Here is a 21519-nt window from a genome sequence, read left to right as displayed (position 1 = left end):
AGTAATTGTAAAAAAGGTACAAGTAATTCTTTACACTATTTCTCTGTATGTGTAAACTGTTAATTAACTCATAAATTTAACCGCTTGCACAGATTTAATCTAGAATGTAAAATATATTTGCCAAAAATTACCATTAAAAATGTATTTGAAATGTAATAGCAAAACTAGTGTATTACGATTGGGTTAAATTTGTATTGTTTTTACAAAATAATAATAAAATTTGTAAATCTGTAACGTATTAAGTTATTTTTAACCCTCATAGTGCTGGGTCTGTGCCAGGCTGTTAGGTAGCATTCTTTAGATTATGGTACTCAGGAAATATACCTAAAAGTGCATATTTTAAAGAATTATATAACAGAAACCAACTATTAATTTGTAGAAAAAAGGTAAAGGTAAAGAGACCAGATGAAGTTAAGGTTAATTAGCCATCTCTGACAATTAACCTGACACCAACAGCTTAAAGGTTAAGTATAATTATCGACATGCAATATTGTAAGCTGGTCTGCAAAGAATTAATTAAACAATTTTATATATAAGAACCAATTTCCCATAACAGCTTTTCATCAAATTCATATCTTGTTATATTTCCTTTTAAATTAATTTTCTTATAATATTATTTTGTGATTGTTTGTTAACTTATTTCAATCACTTTATTTTAAACCTAATCTATTGTGTTAGCAATCAATAGCCTAACAATTAAATACAAAGTAACAGCCCTACCCTCAGTGAGTATTTTCTTGACAAGCAGTCCACCCATAGAGTGAGCCACCCATACAGTTGGTCTCTGGCCAATACCACATCTCATTAGCTGATCCAGTACTATCGCTGATTTCTCTTCCAGTGACTTAACCCTGTTATAACAATATCTCTTAGCAAAAACGTTACAAATTCCATATTACAGATTGGTATTTAGAATAAAACAGCAATACAATTTGTATAATGTTTATACTGCTGATTCGGGATTTTGCTGGTCCAGCATCTCAAATTTCCTAGCAGTACCTTATGGGCACAACACTGTAAAAAAGACTGAGAAGAAGAAAGAAGTAGTATACAAATTTTTGAAACTGTTGCTTAATTTTTGAAACTGGTTTTTATTATCTGTTTAAGACATAAGTGACTGTTCCTAGCCACCAATTTCAGTTCTGACTTGACTTTGAAGTTTGCTTTGAGGTAATCACATAATTCAACAACTAGGGAATAAAGCACCTTCACTTAACATGAATGTAAGAGATGAAAGCGATCTTTCTGAACTTCATAACTTTGTCAGCCTTGGTGATTCCTCTGCCGAGATAATTTACAACTTAATGGTTTCCAATAGCGCCCTGAGTTACTTTCACAACTGTCTAACTGTTTACTTCTCGCCCTGTAACACCTAACTTTGATGAAACAATTATATATTTTATAAATTACTAAAAAATGTTCTTGAGCGAATTATTAAATTTAACCAAATATTCTCTAATATATAGATAAGATACGCACCTACCACACTTACTAATGGTGTAAGTGATACCTACATATTTCTCAAACTAAAAGTTTCACAAATGACCAATGAGCCGCGCACCCAGATTCATCACCCTACTCCTGCACCCCTATCTTCAATCTAGCAATGCATATTTAGTAATATTAACTATAAAAGAAGAAGAAACTTGAGACGCTGGTTGTGCACATCACCTATCCTGCCTATCTCCATGAGATGCAGGTTACCACAACCACTAACTCATGAAGCCAGCTCACTGAGAGGCAGAGAATTTCTATGTCGTAATGGTCTACCCGGCACAAGGACAAACACAGATCACTGCCCTTAGCCAGATTAAAAATAACTTCCAGAGCTAACATCACACACTCCATCTGATCTAGAGTTCCCTGAAGATCCCAATTGATTTGTAAACAAGATAAGTTCAGCAAAATCCTGACCATCTAGCTCTGGATTTGACTTACCTCACAGCATAGCCCTACATAAGAACATCCAGTCAAAGCAATCAAGAACTAGAATTTCTCTCCTTCGTCAAATGTAATAAAAAACGTATTTATTCACGTGCTGAAGAGAAACTTCATCAGATGAACAGTGAGAAAATTTGCTGAATGGCTTCATTTTGAAGTAAATTTACAATAATACAACACAAACTAAAACACTGTTTTACAATTTACAATAGATGTACTGAAACCATACATGCACATGGACAGATGACCAATGTTAAATTTGATTGAGCATGACATAAAAAATATAATATGGATTGAAAATAAATTTGTTTGTTTGTAAGATCATCTCTTTTATCTTTGTTACAATATGCCCTTTATATTTCATATTCCTCCAATGTGTTCAACATATATTTCCTCTCCAACAGATATGTAATATTTGAGGCATAGATCTAATTAATTCATACACAATCTTTCGTCATATAGATGCTATACAAAATTTGATAGTTTATCTTTCATAATGGTCTTATTTTTGTGTCAGATTATTAGTTGTTATAAATGAATTCAAAATGGAGCTGGCCTTAATATTAAAGAATAGACAATGTCTTTCAATATATTCAAGATATATTGCTGTCACAAAAATTTTAAAAGTTTCAGTTAAAATCATGGCTCCTAAATCCAAGAGTAGAATTAATCCAGTGTGTTAAAGGCCAGATCTTGTAGCCAACACAGTATGGCCCTTTTAATATTGTTTATATAGTTTATTGCGTTGAAAATTAATACAATTCTAATGGAAAGTCAAAATACCTAGGATTCAATTTCAGGAACATAATGGAAATATTTATTCTTATCTGATGTGGGATTTTTAAGAGGCACTAAAGAGTCTGAATTAAAGATGTTCAGTAAGACATACTTGGATCCTTTAATATTCCTTCATAAATGAGAGAGTAGGTATTCTGGTAAGGAAGGGATCAAACTTAGTTTTATTCAGGCTGGAGCTTACAGTAGATCTTCAAGATGTGGCGATCCGAATTAAAGAGTGGACTCTTCAAGCATTTTTTGAGACTTGGAATAAATTTGATTACACTGGATGAAATACAGTTCAAGGCCCTCACATTTGGGCCAATATTGGGGATCAGCCGTAATTTGGTATGGTGTAAGGCTCTGTGAGGGCAATTATGAGTCTGCTTACAGGATACAATACTCTGAGGAGGAATCTCAATGTAATGAGACTTGAGAGAGACACAAAGTACAAAGGAGGTGGTGTGAAGCAAGAGAGCTCATTCCACCCCCAGAGAGCGATAGTGTGATGCTCAGGCATTACATCACCAAAAGTGCTTCAGGATGTGTAATTCTTACCCTATTTAATATCCAGAAGTCTTCACTAGGGAGAGAGACAGGACTCATGTGACTATTTTATAGATACAAGGGTTCACGATCATGTTTTTAGGACAAGAAGCTGAAAACCTTCATCCATTTAATTGTAAGAGGCTTTCAACATTACATTCCATATAGATATAACATTCAAGATTAGTAGAGGAGAATTATAGCCAAATCCTGCAAAGATTCCATGGAACAAAACCACTGAGTACTGTGGAGTAATCTTACCATCACTGACTGATGCCTTGAAAGAATGAAAGACCAGCATTCAAGCTTCTACGAGTAACAGTTTTCAGATTAGTCATGATATCTATAGGTACAGCCTTATTAAACATCTACTGACAATGAGGAAACACAATTCCAAATATTACTTTCCATTGTGGACTTGACCTATTAAGCAAGACAATCCTCCCCACCTCAATGTAGGTTAATATTGGTAATTTAGTAATTTTTCATTCCAAAACATTTATAAAGTTACCTAAATGTAAGTGATACAAGGTTTGGAAAAATATCAAACAGTGTTCATCCAGATAGAACCAAAACAACTTCACTAGTGGGGAACGTGGGTGCAGAGGGCCACGTTTCAAGACACAGAGGGTGTAAGATGGTATGATAACAACAGTAGATGGAATGAAATAAACACAAGCACTGCATTGGCTGTGTTGGGTTGGATATAATTAATCTGTGTTCCCCTCTCACATGCGGAGTTTAGTACATTAGTTGATTGAATAGTTAATAATGTCATAAAAACATTGAGGACCATTTGATACATTTTTATTATTCCGTTTTAAATAAATACTACCTGAGTTTCTCAGAACAGGTGGGAAACCAGTCAGAAAGACGACTTTCGTAGTCAACACCTAACACTCTTATAGAAGGACAGTCCTGAGGTAACCAGTCCTTGGGCCAGCACAACGTGTAGGACTTGTCGTTTCCTTGCTGCCTAACCCGACTGTCATTCCTGGAACATTTTAGTAACATAATTGGCAATACTTGCCAAATTAAAATTCTTTCACTAGTAATTTTTTTACCAGTTATGTGATATTTTCATGAAAAATACAACTAACACAAAACTACACTCTCTGCAAATATATATATATATATATATATATATATATATATATATATATATATATATATATATATATATAGTGAAATGTGACATGGAAATGACCTGGTTACAGATAAATTACTAAATATTAAAATTATATTTATCTCGGAAAAAATTCCTAAACATTTCATGACATGTTAAGTCTGTTAAGGAATTTCTAGAAACCTGTCATTACTTTCAGTAGGTAGTATGTTCAGTCTCACTCATCTTTTGTTCTACATTCAGCTACTTCGGCCAACTTTTAGCACAGGGCATGTTTTTAATCTAATAACTTCAATTATGATTGTGTGTGTTAATGACTGTTGGTTGTGATTCCCATTCATAATCTGCAACAGGACATATCAAGGGATTTTTATTTATTTATGTATTCTTAGTATCACATTACTTCATAATTTTATGACAGGTGAATTTTCATAAACATAAAAGACTAAAATACATTAAGATATTTAAAATATACATTAAAACCAAATAGAATGTTTTGATCAACACTAATACGTGGCAGGACATAAAACGTTTCCCATGTTGTCCATCATTATTGGGCTATCATTGAAATGCTCATTCACCTGAAAATTTCTCTTTTTAAAGTGTGTTATTCTATAAATAATCGACAACAACCCTTAAATGTAATTTTTTTAAATTATAAGCTGATTTACTAAAATATGTTTTCTTATACTGTATATCCACCAATTTCTATTTCAATAAGCACAGCAGAAATGATCACAGCTTAACAATCTGCCTCTCCCAATAGTCTGAAAGATCACTGGCTTGCATTGTATGTTAAAATTAACAAATAAAATTAAATACATAAGTTACGAGATCTTTACCCACTGAGAGTAAACTGCTGACAGCTCTGAGTCTTGCAGTGCAGAGGAAAGTCAGTGAAGACAAACTCAAAGTCTGAGCCTATCTGATCCCATTCTGAGTCTGTCAGTTCCGTCATGGTCGTCAGATACTCCTCCGTATGTTCGTCACTCGAATGTCGTCTTCTTCTGCAGGTATCCTCCATTATATCCTCCTTCTGTAGACCTTGGATTAAAACCTATCTATATTTATCAGTGATAAATGGAACAATGAAGAAAACCTATATACTTCGACAATAAATTAGTATTTTCCATACAGCCTTTTTCTAATAATTTTTATGTCTAGGTTCTCTTATAAAGAAGTGCTATATAGAAAAGAAACATTAAAAAATAGGAAATATTTTTATAACCTATTTATTTTTGACAATCCTATTTTGTTTCAAAAAGGTTAAATAACATTTTTTTGTTTAAAACTGTGTTTTCTTTTAGTTTACTACAAGATATTAAGACTTAATTTAGTAACAAATGCAGTTGGTGTAGTTTGCACTGTTGCTATAAGCTTATGGTGCTCACTAAAATTAAACTCAATGGTGATACCATCATCCAAACTTAATGAAACCAAGATCCTCTGACACCTTCAATGTGGATCTATACTGAGTGATTAAACTACAGCATGCAGTATAGTGTCTGAGCAATCAATGTGTTGAAACTACTGTCCAATAAATGTCAACAGACAATACAAGTAGTTAAACCCTTCACTAAGGCTCCATACTGAGTATTCTTAACTGCTTTTAAAATACAGCACACACCATCGGCATCTACCTTAGGCGTCTATCTCAGTTAACAAGTAACAATAAATACAATTTTGGATAAGCCACAGAGTACTTAACCTCATTTTTGGTGTAATGAGTAAATCTACTCAAATATATAAAAGATATCCATATGTATTCAGATATTTTATGTATATGACTATATGGTTTGTCTGCTACTGGCAAATGCAGCAGTATTATACATTTGTAGGTTGTTTAATTAGATTATGAGTTTTATTGTTAGTATAAATTTAGAGTAGTTTGTACACTTAACATAAAATTTCAAGTATAGTGAATTTTAATGATTCTTGATTTATCTATATAAACAGAAATTCTGATATTAAATATAATATTGTTAACATATATTAATAGTTAGGTAGCAAATTTGACCTCACCTTATATAAATTTAAATCTTTCAAAGTGTTAATGCACAGGGTCAGCGACAGGGGAGACGGGGGCAAATGCAAAGGACCCAGACTCACAAAGGGCCCAGCAGACATATATATATATATATATATATATATATATATATATATATATATATATATATATATATATATATATATATATATATATAATTTGTTATTAAAAACATCCCAGTGCTTAAAAGTAAAAATAATGACAGGTTAAGTTCAAATGCTTTACAGCTGCTCTTTTTATTAACATACATTAATATGCAGAGAATTATTGGTTTAGCTTCATTTCATTCTAAACCAATTGTAAACACTGAGGATGGTGGCGAGAACCCTGGTGCCTGCCTGGCACTGGTCGCTCATTTTCTTACGTGCCCTGTGCCGCACAGACGCAAAGGCAGTGACTTACCACCCCTTCCCATGCTTCCCTTTCTTGCCACAGGTTGCAACCTGAACGTAAAACAATACGGTACTAAGCCTATATTTCCTTCAAACTCGTGCTGTTTTTATGTTCTTATGTGATTGGTTTTGGACAATTCTGTGTAGAACTTTAGAGAAGATTAATGTAACTCTGATTTTATAACACACACAGGTAATTGAGTGATATGTTTTCGTTTGTTTTAAGAAAATAGTTTTATGAAAAAGCTTTTTCTGTTGACTATTAAGCTTATAGTTCTTTGAGTTTATTGGTCCGATTGACAACTGAATTGTTTACTTACAATAAATATTTATCTTAATAGTGTGATGTGTGAATTTATACGAAACTATATGGTGTAGATAATGTGAATAAAAGTGCTTCATTTCTTTATACTCAGGCGCAAAGAAAACAATTGCATTTTACTACAAGAAAATCCTAAACTTCATACACTTCTTTTAGGTAATCAGTTGTAAGCGCTAGAGTGTGTAAAATTATAGATAATAATACAAATAATAAACGTCTGGCACAGGTCCCATAATTAGCCATAAGAGGCTATATTTACTGCATTCAGCTGGTATTTCCCACCAATCTTCTTTGATGCATTAGTCTTTATCGTCACTGTCGTTATATTACCATTAATTAATATTAATCAATGAGTCACTCTTGTTGTCTCACAAAGTGTTGCCGTTTAAAATGCCAAACATACTATTTTGATATAGTTAAATTTTGCCTAAAATTTCTTTATGAATGCTATTACCCTTTGAAAAATTTGTTTTGTAAATCCTAGCATTAATAACTTTATTTTCCGCTTAGCTATATAAATGTACATGATTACAACTAATTAATTTATTTCATAAATAAATTATAAAAATTCTTAAGCATGGATTTTTTATGAGCATTACTAAAAATAGAATCCCAGTTACATAAAAAACAAACAAAGTCCTACATTTTCTAGTTTTTATATTGCTTTTCAGAATCAATGTTTTCTATAAGCTTCTTGACTCAGTCTTAGGGGGTCTTAGTCAAAAATTTGAATTTTCTGGAAAAATCAGTAACCTCTTTCAATGTCTTTAGACATATATTGAGGAAGAAGCTGTAATTGAAAAGCAAAGTTTGAGTTTGTGCCAGACATACAAAGCAGACATAGAGATTAAAATTTTAGAACAATTGAAATTTAAGTCTACATTTCAAATCTTTCTTGACATATGTTACATGATTCATTCCCATTTTTGTTAATTCAATTGGTTTTCATATGATTGTTTAAATAATAAAAGTCAACACATCAAGTCACTATAAAATAATGTTATATGTGTTGGGGTACAGTATGTGTTATGTTTGAATCTCATGGATGTATTGAGTTTTTTTTACAAATTTATTTTACCATTTTCTCATTGCCATCTTGGTTACCCATAAGACCAATGTAAAAATGCTCAGTCAATTCCATGGGGTGACAGGCACAAACTTCGAAATCAATCCAAAAAACTGAATCAAACCGCCACTGAGGGAGCCAGCCAAACCCTGTCCAAAAAACTGAATCAAACTGCCACTGAGGGAGCCAGCCAAACCCTGTCAAAAAAACTGAATGTCACGGTGGATCCAAAATTATGCCGTCAACCTGTACTAACAATTAAATCACCACTCCAAAATTCAAACTCTTCAGAAACCCAGACTTTTTTAGACCCAACTCAAAGAAGCAAAACTCGATGCAGAATCTTCTTGAATTCAAATTTAAAGACAAGATTCAAATCTTCCATCAGAACATAGATTGGCTGTGCAATAAAATCGATAGACTAAATCACTTTGTACACATCCACAAGCCCGATTTAGTGTTGTCCTCACAGAACATGGACTAAGTGAATCAACTTTGAAAAATGTATGCTTGGTGGACTACTGTCTGGTAACTGCATTTTGCAGAGAGAGTCACAGGAAAGGTGGTGTTGCCATCTACAAGCACACTGACATGGCTAATGAGGTGGAGAGTGTTAATATTGCTGACCATTCAGAAGAACTCGTATGTGAAATGTCTTCAATCAGGATAACATTCGACAGGAAATCATGTTTATACATTCTTGGGATATATCGACCACCCAGTGCTCCTCTTGACAATGCCTTGGCCCTGTTAACTGATACCCTCAGCTTACTTCCTTGTGACAACAGTGGAATTTGTATTGTTGGTGATATCAATGTAAATTGCTTGCTTCCATCAAGAGAAAATGTAGCATTATGCGAAGCACTCGCCACCTTCGATGTAACCAGAATACCGTTGCCTCCTACAAGAGTCACTAATACCTCTGCTACTTCCATTGACATTGTCTGCACCAATCTTAACACTGACAGAGTAAAAGTCATAGTGGAAAATACGGGCCTTTCAGATCATATGGGACAGCTTTGCTACGTTGACGCCCCAATAAAGAAAAATGAAGCTTTTAGAACTACTCACAGACAATTTAATCCTGACAACCTCCAGCACTTCAAGGACATCCTGTCACTTCAATCATGGGACAGAGTCTATCAGGCAGCTACAGCAGACGAGGCTTACATGAACTTTATTGATACCCTGACAATAGCCCTTGACATCACATGTCCAAGTAAAATTTGCATACCGAAAAAAAATAGAGGAAAAATTCTAGCCCTACACAACCCAGAAGCTAACAGCCTTAGAAAAGAGTTCATCCTGGCGCTTGACAAATATAAAAAAACTGGAAGTGAGCAAGACAAAGTGGATGCGTTTAACAAGAAAAAAATGTATGATCTAAAACTAAAAACTCTAAGACGGGAAGAAAATGAAAGCCTTATTGCTGAGTCAAGTAATAAATCTAAAGCCATCTGGACTGTCATCAATAGTGAGAGAATGTCAAGAAAAGACAGTGCAGGGGCAAGATGGCAGATTGATGTTGGAGGAAAGGTAGAAGAAGACCCAGACAAATTGTGTGAACACTTTAATATCTTTTTTTCCAATATAGCCGAGCAAACTCTACTGCAAAACAATCAATCAAGAGCCATTGTTATGAGTGATACTTCTTTTCTTGGAACTTCACTTATGGAATGGAGACTCACTTCCTTCAGTGAAGTTTTTAACACTATAATGTCACTGAAGTCAACATCTTCTTCAGGTATCGATGACGTGAGCTCTAAGCTGCTAAAGTTTTGCATTGGTGAAGTATTTTTACCCATTACAGATATAATCAACAAGTCTTTGTCTCAGGGGATTTTTCCTAGCAAACTCAAAATATCTAAAGTTTATCCCCTTCATAAGCAGGGAAGCAAAAAGGAGCTACAAAATTTCAGGCCGATATCCCTAATCCCAACTATTTCAAAAATCATAGAAAAAATAATTTTAACCAGAATTCAAAACCACCTTAAACTCAACAATCTCCTGCCTGATAGACAACATGGGTTTATCCCTGGAAGATCAACCACAAGTGCTTTTACCGATTTAATAGAACACATCATTGACAACTTGGAGGAAGGGAACACAGTTACAAGTGTTTTCCTTGATTTAAGTAAGGCGTTTGACTGTTTGGGCTATAGTTTAATTATCAACAAAATTAAATCTCTTGGTTTTGGAGGGACTACAGTCAAGTGGTTTGAGAGTTACTTAACGGGAAGAGAACAGGTCGTTGAAATAAAACAAAACCTGGATGGAACAGAGAGGACTGCAAGATCTGGGCCCTTGGCTGTTACAAGAGGTGTTCCCCAGGGTTCAGTGTTGGGCCCGGTTCTGTTTGTTCTTTTTACTGCAGACCTACCTAAGTATTTGGGTAATATAAGCTACCCAGTCATGTTTGCTGATGACACCGTTCTTGTAACGAGTGGCAATGCCATTGAAGACCTGGACATTCGTACCTTCATATCAGTCAGTATGTCACAACAATATTGCTCAAATAACGACCTAGTTTTTAACGCTGCAAAGACAAAATATCTCGCTTCTGGACGATTAAAAGAATGCTTGACTGAGCCCCCAGATCTTCAGAGAGTTGACAACACAAAACACTTAGGCCTAACTCTGGATCAAGGCCTCTCCTGGAGCAATCACACCGACCAACTGTGTTCAAGGCTTAGCTCTGCAATCTTTGCAATGAAGAGGATTAAATCCATTGGTACCTCTATCGCTTTGAAAGCCGCATATCACGCTCTGTTCGAATCACATGTTCGATATGGAATAACTCTGTGGGGAAGTTCATCTGCCGGCAACCTTCATCGTGTCCTGGTATTACAGAAGCGGGTTATGCGGATCATGGCAGGACTACAGCCACAAGAATCTTGTAGAGAGGCTTTTAAATCTTTTGAGATACTCACAGTAGTGTCCATATACATCATCGAGGTAATCACCCACGCCTCAAGAGAAAGATTACCAAGGGTTGGTGACGTCAACAGCTACACAACAAGACGGGCAAATGATATATCCCTTCCAGCGCATAGAACAACCCTTTACACCAAGAAGCCTTCCTATAGCGGTGCAAGACTCTTTAACATGCTTCCAGAAAACTTCAAAACATGTGACTCTAAAACTCTGAAGAAAAGACTGAACAGCCTGTTGATAAACTCTACAATTTATAGTTTGAATGAGTTTTTTAATTCTGTTAATGCTATTATTTAAGACATGTATGTGTATGTATATGCATTCATATATTTTCTCCTCATATATATTTTATTTTACAGAAATGTTAGTTAATAGCCAATTTTAAAGATATTTTCTCTTTGCATTTATAATAGTTTTAAACTAGTTTACCTACTTCTTGATGACATCAATTTTTACTGCATGTGTTGACTCTGTAACCATTCTTGATGAATGTGTGAATAAAGATATTATTGAATTGAATTGAATTGAAGTGTTGCTAACATAGAAATGGAGCTTCATGCACAATTTCAATTCTATAGGTCAGTTCATTTTCGAGATATCATACAAATAGACATACAGACAGAGCTGGAATTTCTCCAGACCCTCTGATTATAGGTTTCGTTAATGCTCAGAAAATAATAATTATATTGCATAAGAAGATTCAAAGGTATGTATCAGACAAACCCATACAAAGAACAGAAATGAAAATTGTTGTAATTTTGGTTATTATAATATAAAATATAAAACTGACCTAAGATGGCCGAGTGAGTGGAGTCTCGCTGCCGCCAAGTACTGAGCACGCTACCCAGGAGTCCGTGTACGAACACAACATCTACAAGAGGCTGGTGAGCTCGATACGTAGGATAAAGTGGGACCACATGTCTGCCATAATGTGCCTGGGTCATGTCATCCCTGTCCAGATTAGCCAGGCTCTGACCGGCCAGCAGACTAAGGTGTTGATCCTCACTCTCCAGCCACATAGCCAGGACTCCTATCCATCCTAGAGATGTACAATTCGTTGTAAACAATATGAGTCTAAATAGCATCTAACTTCCTGCTCCAGTTCACAATTGAAGCAAGTGAAAGTCTAACAAGGGCTTTACAATCTGTCTTTTTACTGTATGTATAAGCTACATGTGTTAATGTTACATGTTAAATATTCATAAGCTTACAGTTTTACTTAGCTTGTTTATAAATTTATTTATACTGATATTTTTCATTGCCATCATGGTTACCCATAAGGCCATTGTAAACATATTTTCTAACATTTAGTTATATCCCATGGAGTGACATGCACTATCCTCAAATTCAGTGTTTCCTACATAGAAATGAAGCTACAAATGCAAAATTTCAAGTTATAGATCAGTTTGTTTTCGAGATATCATGCAAAACAGATAGACAGAAATGAAATTTTTCCAACTCCTTAATTGATAAACTTCATTAACACTCAGCCAATAAGCTATTGTAATCCTCAAAAAGAAAACATGTTAATTATTTAGAGTAAAACATTTTGTTGCTACAAAATATGATCAAAGAGGTTTTTTTACAAGTGTGATCATTGTAGAATATAGACTGCACAGCAGCGGCAATGGGTGGCAGACAACAGGTCAATCAGTCAAGTTCCCAACAAACTATGCATCCTATTTTGTAGAGATCATGGCACAGATTTAGCAGAATTCTGAAATCAGTATGGTGATCACAGTATGAAAGAGATTATAGAAATATTGAACTGATGACCGCACATTGAATGTCAGACTTTCTCTATGACATTTTTTATCAAACCTGCACTATAATCAAGCGTCGAGTTGATTAATTTTTCATCAGTGTCACGTTGTAGTATACTGCACTATATTGTACAGTAGGCAGCAGAAGAATTATTGAGCTACAAAAAGAACCTATTTTAATTCTAAAACGATGCTAAAACATCTTACTTTTTCAGACCTATATTCAGTTATATTTTAAAATGTTTGTTTTAATACATTTTATCATTATATTTTGAAATGTTTTTAGTTTATCTATTTCTAAATTTTCTTCCCCGAAATTTGATGCTCCTGTAAACTGCCGTACTGCCCTTTAGCCCTTTAAGCCCATGTCAATCCAGTCCTAATATCCGAGAGAACTATTACAGTAGAGAACTATTATTATGATCTTTTCAGTTATTCCCACCATAGTGTTAACATTCACCTATCCCAATGATTTGTAGTGTCCTTTATAGCAGTGTTTCCATTTACTAGCATTGCTTTCTATTGTAATAAATATTTTTATAATGATAATTAGCATTGTATTCAATAAACAAATCCTTAGGAGCAACGAACATGCTCCTCTTTTAAAGAAGTTGAAAGAATATTTGGCACCCCTCTTACACTCACCTTAATAGGAGATGAAAATGTTCTTTGATGATTTAACCACCTCATGGTACTTACCCTTGAATGTCAGAGACAGGCAGACAATACTTAAGAGATTCTGGCAAGTTATTAGAAGTGTATAGGCCGGACTTAAGGTACTAACCTTGTTTATTCCAGATAAACATCATACACCTAAGGTTTATTAAACATATTCCTTTAACGCATACATACAAAATTTAGTTCTGTTTAGGCAGACCATTAGAACTGCTCTCAAACTACCAAACTTCCCTTAATCTTGCCCTGTTAAAAACCTCAAAGTGAGAGCATAAAACTATTAAAAAACTATAGTAGTTGAACTTTTGAAATTGATACCAAACAAAAATAACAGTTAACATTAAACAATGTAAAGAAATGTTTCCAAAATATTTTTTTCTAGGATAATTGCTAAAGTCTGCTATCTAGAATACTTTACCGGATGAAAAAACCTGAGGGAGAAATTCTTGATGTGAACAGATTCTTGCCAAAATTCTGCAGATCATTTTGCAAACACTGCTGTTGTTTTTGTATTGTTGATAAATGGACATCAACAGAGGTAACCCTCCCAGCTCTACAAGATCTGTAAATAATGAACAAGTGTGATGTAAATATAGTAATTATTGACTGTACAAATGTAATTACTATACTAAAAAGTAAAAATGATTTAATTTTGTACTCAGTGATATCATATTATAAAGTAATTATTTATTAATAAATCTGGCATTGTGCTGCTTATCAGTTTGTGATTTTTGTGTCACACCTCATATAAACACAGTTTATAGGCTACACACTCTAGACTTACAAGTTTCATTGCAAAGTGTGGAGATGTGATGGTCTAATGCCTGAACACACAAAGGAAGAAGATTGTCCTGAGATGTCAGTATGGTCCATGGCTCAGTCAGCATGACTTCTGCATCCATCAGGTAGTTGCTTTGTTTCTATACACAAGCAAGACATGGATAATGTAGGTTCACAATGATGGAACTGATGCAAGCTTTGAATATTTTTTGATAAAATACAGTTTGTTTAATTTAATTTTACACAACTAACAAAATAAAGTGGAAGAAAAGTTTTAATACAAAGTATTTTGAATTTTTTTCTTGTTAGCCATGAAGAGAAAATTTTTTCAACATTCTTTTTTAGAAAAGTTTTGATAATAAAGGTGTTATTTTATTTTAAAAGTGTTCTTATCTTGCACACTTAGTCTCAATACTATACTGTATATATTGTTAAGTACATATCGTTATACTGGGTTAATATAATGTTTGTACCAACCTCATACTCTGGAAATGCCTTGGATAAAAAATACTTGACACACAGATGACCACTACTTTTATTCAGTTTGTACAGTATGTCTCTTATCTCTGTGACCAACTCCTGTAAATCAGTCAGAAATCAAGAGAGTATAAAAAAGGTATCCCTGTTCTCTAAGAAATTATGATTACCACTTTCAAATATTTCATGTTAATGAATAGTAAATATACTAACATGTACATAATTGCAAGATTAACTCAGTTAGCATTAATGGATCAGTCTTAATTTAGTTATCACTGGGACTATCATTGTTATAGTTTAGAAGTGACAAACACATAAGTCTTTTATATATATATATATATATATATTGCCGTTAGGATAAAGCCTTAATTTTAATAATGTATCCCTTTACTGTACGGTAATTGAATATCCAGAATATCTTATTTACCTTTACACCATTCATTACGGTTATAACATTACAGAAATTTCTGAGAATAAACAGGAAATACTATTTCTTCTCTGTTTTGACTGTCATATTTGCAAATGATATCTGCTGGTGCTCCCTGTACCTCATTGTCTGTGGTCTTGTACAAAGGTGGGGGGAGGAAGAAGCCGTCTCTGGTGTCCCGACTCCTGGCCAAACCCACAGCAGTGTGGCAGTCACAGGCCTGAGCCAGTTGTATCCGATCTGCCTCTGAGACATATCAATGAATACAATCTGAGTTCATAACCGATTAGATCAAGTACGCAGTAAAATAACATTGTGAAATGAACCTTAAATTTTGCACTTAACCTTGAATAAAAGTTAGGTGAACCTGTTGATAAATTCCTTGTCAGGAGTGTTTTTCCACTTCATAGCATTCATATATATAGGAAAATCAATCAGTGTACCTGTATCTAATTTTGTCAACAGCTCAGAAGAACTTGTTATGAAAGGTTAATACAAGTTTTCTGAGATTTTGAGTAATTTTCAGTTCCTTAAAATTCTGAGATATTGAGTAATTTTCAGATCCTTAAAATTCTTTAACTCTTATTTTTTTCTAACTGAAGATCTCATTTATCCCTGCACCTCACTAATCATCCCACTGGCCAGCCACTCTGTTGAAAACTTGCAACTTATTTTAGTGTTCAAAAGTTTTATGGTATTTTATTATAATAAAATAATTAACTTATTTAAGATTTGTTATAAAAACTTTCACATACAGGTATATCTGACTCGAGATAAATGCAGTGTTTTATATTGTGCAATTTTAATGAATTCAATACTGTCAGTTTCAGTATAAAATTTAAAAAAATAATCATGTTTGTAAATTTTTATATGGGATGAGGTTTTTGTGAAATTTAACATATATTTTTAACAAACCACCATTTTGGATTTGATCAAGAACAGTTTTTGTTGTTTTTCCTGTAACAAGTCTTTATGAGTGTATCATGTGTTTTGTGTATCATATTTTTGTGATCATTACTTGCAAAATTGTTATAACATAAAAAGTACAAATGTACAGATAGAGAGACAACAAAACATTTCAGACATAAAAACTTTCTTCTTTATTTTAACATGATTAACTATTTAGTAAAGTTTATCATTATATTTCAGAATTTAGTTCTACTGTTAGACTTCTGAAGCTAAAGTTTTCAATTCAAATCTAATCATGTTTAATTCTTCTGTCATTGATTTTTTTCAGTGGTATATTCATAGAGCCCTATGAATGTGACATTTGACCTAAATAATTTGTACAGAACTCGTAACATTTATCAATTTAATTTAAACTTTTCCTTCTTTTCTGTGACAACCCTCATAAACATAATAATAGTTGAACTACTGTAATAACATGTGTGGCAGTATTAGCAGAGGAAAGAAGCATAATAGTTGTTACTTATAATGAGTGTAAACCTGGAGGATACTGAATATATGTGCCTTATTAAACAATTTAGATATAACATTTTTTTTATTTTATGGGTGAGTTATTCTACCTGACAGGTGGTGGAGACGTGCTAGATGGTGGACCGCCACAGTCCGCCACTGCCAGTCCTCTGTCTGAGCTAAATGCAGGAGTCTCTGGGCCAGCCTGTACCTGAAACGCTGAAGCCAGCTAGAGAGTCTCCACCGCCCCACATGATGCTCCAGATACCCTTGATTTCCTAGTCTCAATCCTGGAACATTCCATACTCCAGCAGAGTTTGTGATCAAAAGACTGAAATGGAAAGGAAACAAGAAGGTAGTTTAAGATTAAATTATGACTTAGTCTAACTTGGCACATAGAATTTGTTCTGGAAGTACCTTTTCATATCTATATTTTGCTATATGGAAAATCATTATGTCGAAAATTTCATAAACAGGTTGTGTGTGTATGTGTAAAACACAATTTTAAATTAAACTTAAAGATTATTAAGGTCAGCAACATATTAATGTTTAAAATTGTCTTTTTTTATATTTGTTAATACACCTAGAATATTTTGAGATACATGTAGATGTACCCTATATGTACTTTTATGTATATATCTCACTGTATGCATTGTACAAGATGAAGATGAAAGCATACTGAAACGTTTTTATATTTTATGATTTACAACAAAATGTATTTTCAATAACATTTAAGATCAATTATACTGATGGCTTGCTTTATTACCCATATTCATCCATCCAACACAAAATAAAAATTTAATTTGAACCAAATTTCAATAAAATATGACTTGAACTCAAACTTGTATTTGGACGAATCTAGTGTACAAGTGGGAAATAGGCTAATTTAAACATTAAGTTTAAACACAGGTATAGCCAAATTTTATAAGAATACTGTACCTTATTACTTTAAAAATATTAACATTGGTAAGCTAGATAGGTATGTAACAATATCAATACAGGAAGCAGAGAAAATAAAACTAAGGAAAGTTTAAAAATGCAGCAAGTGAAATAATAAATAAATTCATAGGAACAGAACATGAGATGAAAAAGAGGTCGCGAATAATCATATTCTAAAAAATATAAAATAAATGTTTTATGACTTCCACGTTATTGAAATCTTGACATCTTAATTGCAAGGTAAATAAATATTTTTGTACTTTATACTAATACAATAAAACTCATTACCCTTTTTTATCTTGAACATATACACAAACTGACCAGATTAAAAAAGTTAGTTCCTAATGTAGGATTTCCTATAGTAACTAGTAGCTAGTAATCCTTTATACAGTATGTTAAAAAATTGATAAGAGATGATTTTACTGGTGTTCTAGTGGGGTCAAAATAAGATTTTCCTCATGTGTGAACATGGGAATGGAAATATGTCTGCCCCATGTTACAGCTTCAGAAAGTTGGGATATAAAATATCATTTATAAAAATAAAATTTATTGTACAAAATCTAATGGAAAGTTTAACGATAATTAGTGCAATACTTTAGATGCTGAGTATTACTGTTTTCCTATGTTTAATGGTAATAACTTTGAGGGAAAGTATTTTCCCCATATTTGTAGATGAAAAAACACTTGTTTTAATTCATAGAGTACACCCTGAAATACGACCACATCAATTTTGAAATGCCATAAACTAACAACTTACTGATATGTTTTTGATTTATTTCAGATTACATGTACTGGTCTTTTTATAAACTCAAATTAATCAACATAGTCAAAAACTAATTTTTTATGTTTTAAGAAAATTAAACGATACCTTTAGTAATGGTTTCATCAATGTGGATATACTTTACTCCATGCCTTATAATCCTCACCTGGCCAACAGTTTTGAGTGTGTTGGCTGTGGCATGTACTTCATACAACAACCAACCCAAACTGTAACAAGACAAACTGCTCAAATTGAAATATAATATAAATCACTGTAGCGTCATTGTTCTATCCTGCCTGGCTGTTCTTCGTTTTGTTTGTTTTTATTCATTGTTATAAAAGATGGTTATACACATGTCAAGCAGCACAAGTGCAAACACATTTCTGACTTCCCACATAAAAACTTATGTTCACTACTGTATGCACAAAATATAACCCAACTACCCAACTCAAATATCAACTATATAACTCAATTTATCTTACCCTGTCACTATAAATGTTGTGCCTAAGGGTTTCACATAACCTAAATTAAACAGCTTTTGTTTCCATTCTGATTGACCCATCTATGCATAAGTATAAAATAATATGCACTCACACTTTTATTTAAAAATTTTGAATATACAGAAATTACTATGCAAAAATATTAATACAGTTTTTTTACATTTGTAGGTAAACTGTATTTGTAAATATTTATCACATGTTTCTAATAAAAGAATAATATCAATACAGATTAGGAAATAAATCATAGTGTATGATCATATTTAAACATATGTGGCCCCCATTACTATAGAAGTCAAGCTTTGAGTTTTTGGAGCAAGAGGTTCTTGGTTCAAGTTCTATATAGATAGGCAACATAGTTGGGTATTAAGAATAGATAACAACAATGAATAATTATAAAGTTTATGCAGAAGAGCGAGTCATCATAGAACGTTTATAAATAGGTAAAAATTGTTTAGTATTTTGTGCATTTACAGCTCTTTAAATGTTAAACTTAAATATTCAAGAAATTGATATTGTAAGAATGTTAAACAATTGAAGAACTGCAAAAATGTATTCGAACTAACTGCAAAATATCTGCAAAACATTGAAATAAATGTACTCGTATAATTGTTAGCTTGACCACACATTAAAATTGTTATTTTTATCAACCAAACTATAAGTAATACATAAATTTGAAAATGCTCACTCTTACATACAACATAAAGAACAGACAAGACATACAAAATCACACTAAATAATAAAATTCACCATATGAATACAAAAACGTAGTAATTTTTAAACATTTTAACAACCCCCCTGTGGAGCACTTTTACCTGTTTTTAACCACCTGATGATGGAAACTTTGTTCCGAAACATGTGGTGGAAACCTACAACATTTATAACTGTGTTGACAATAGTTAATTATACAGTTCTGGGGCTGTAGGCCAAGAATTTTGATACAAAATCAGTTTTTCCAAAATACATTTTCTGTAGTTAATATTTGCATGTATTCTTAAATAACGAGTGTTCATAAAAATACTGTTTTTATACTGCTTTTCATGTCTATATATTACATTTATGTTATACTATGCATTCTATATTTTCTATTGCTTTATATATTACGTTTTAATATTGTGCTTTATGGTACTTTAGAACAAATTAAAACTAAAGAGCTTAAGAGCGTAAGTTATAACTTATATTACTTTCATTCCTGAAACGATATTAATTTTGACTAAAAAGATGTATATATATGAATGTATAATTAGTTATAGACAAATTAGTTAACGATGTTCGACTTTTAAGACCTCTTCTTATTTAATCTAACCCAAATTACAAATTTATGAATTTATAAAAGAAGATTTTTACAAATTATTTCGATTTTGGTTTTGAAAGAAACAATATAAATATATAATAGGTCATATATATATATATATATATATATATATATATATATATATATATATATAGGCCGATTAAAAGTGCGACTACAACCGTCTAGAGCAACGTGAGAAACGCGCCAAAGACCCATCCGGCGCTCGCGTCTGGCGTTCTTATTTGTAGTTTGGCAAGCGCTTTTTGCAGTTAGCAAGATTTAGGCTTCGCTCAGCGTAAAAACACATTTTCGCCGAATTAAGATCTTTCAGTTGCATTCATTATGTTTGTACTTCACACTGTAACTCGAAGGTGAATACAAATTTAATGCCTTTTGACTCGGTATGTTTTTCTTAATCTGTAGACTGTGGTATGCCTCTTCCGTTACGACCAAAATGCACGCTGATTCTAAAATCATAAAATGTTGTATACATGTAGTCAGATAGATTATGGCCAGAGTGTAGGTAGAGAGTAATTGTAATAGTTGTTATCATGGTGCCATTGAATACTTTTACAAAATCGAAAGAGGTTCAAATCTATATGGGGCTATGTCTAAATTACGCAACGCTCCTTGGTGGGTGGAGGGTTTGCGCAGCGTTACGTAGCTATTAAACTTTAAGAATTCATTGTTTGAATTAATTCACAAAGTTTGCCTGATACCCCAAAGATTTCAATATTAGTATTGTATTCTCCAACAATAAAATCAAGTGGGAAGAAGCCTGAATCCTTTCAAGAATGTAAAAGAAGATAACACTTTTCGAAACATTGCAGGTACGCATTGCCTCTTTCATAAATTCAAATGTGCGTGTTGATAAAAACATGACTCAGTCGTCCGTCTAGAACAAAAAACAAATAAAAGTGCCATTATGTTTCAAGAACGTTGTATGCAAAATATATACAGTACAGATATGAATTACATTTTCTAAAAGTTTCAGAATTAATTAGGAGTTAGATAATTTTTTATAATTATTGATCGTGCCTGTGGAAAACAAGAGCAAAAATTGATCCTTGTTTAAAATACGGCATCGATCCTGAAAAATTGATGAGCAAAAAAATGATCCTTACAGTCCAAACGAATTTTAATGTTATAGAGAAAGTTGAAATATTTTAAAACATGTAGGGTTTTTAATTACGTAACTAACGTGATTTTATTCTATAGTACACGCTGTAACCTTAGAATCTTTTGATAGCCACATATTTATTTCCAGCCCTAAAGAATATTTCCTATTACCTTTGTCGATAGGACTGTAAACATCATATGTTTATATCTACTTGTTATTT

General features: G+C 32.9%; 1 protein-coding gene across 3 annotated transcripts in view; it reads right to left on the bottom strand.

Annotated features, from left to right (window-relative positions):
- The window catches only part of LOC124375152 (protein SERAC1), a 55095-nt gene that overhangs the window by 16149 nt on the left and 17427 nt on the right, over positions 1–21519 (bottom strand). Inside the window, exons 1-11 of one of the 3 annotated variants that reach the window (XM_046833271.1) lie at positions 18871–19069; positions 18497–18615; positions 16800–16979; positions 15395–15519; positions 14847–14948; positions 14374–14509; positions 14008–14151; positions 11942–12190; positions 5233–5434; positions 4100–4258; positions 721–851 (exon numbers count right to left, since the gene is read on the bottom strand). In XM_046833271.1, the coding sequence (XP_046689227.1) occupies positions 721–851; positions 4100–4258; positions 5233–5434; positions 11942–12190; positions 14008–14151; positions 14374–14509; positions 14847–14948; positions 15395–15519; positions 16800–16979; positions 18497–18615; positions 18871–18950 (1627 nt within the window). In that variant the 5' untranslated portion in view covers positions 18951–19069. Of the gene's footprint in view, positions 1–720; positions 852–4099; positions 4259–5232; positions 5435–11941; positions 12191–14007; positions 14152–14373; positions 14510–14846; positions 14949–15394; positions 15520–16799; positions 16980–18496; positions 18616–18870; positions 19070–21519 lie in introns of those variants that run through there. The other 2 variants (XM_046833265.1, XM_046833278.1) reach the window with 2 other exon arrangements.

Source organism: Homalodisca vitripennis, chromosome 1 (assembly GCF_021130785.1).
Source record: "Homalodisca vitripennis isolate AUS2020 chromosome 1, UT_GWSS_2.1, whole genome shotgun sequence".
Lineage (NCBI taxonomy): Eukaryota > Metazoa > Arthropoda > Insecta > Hemiptera > Cicadellidae > Homalodisca > Homalodisca vitripennis.
This window is presented reverse-complemented; position numbering and strand designations above follow the sequence as displayed.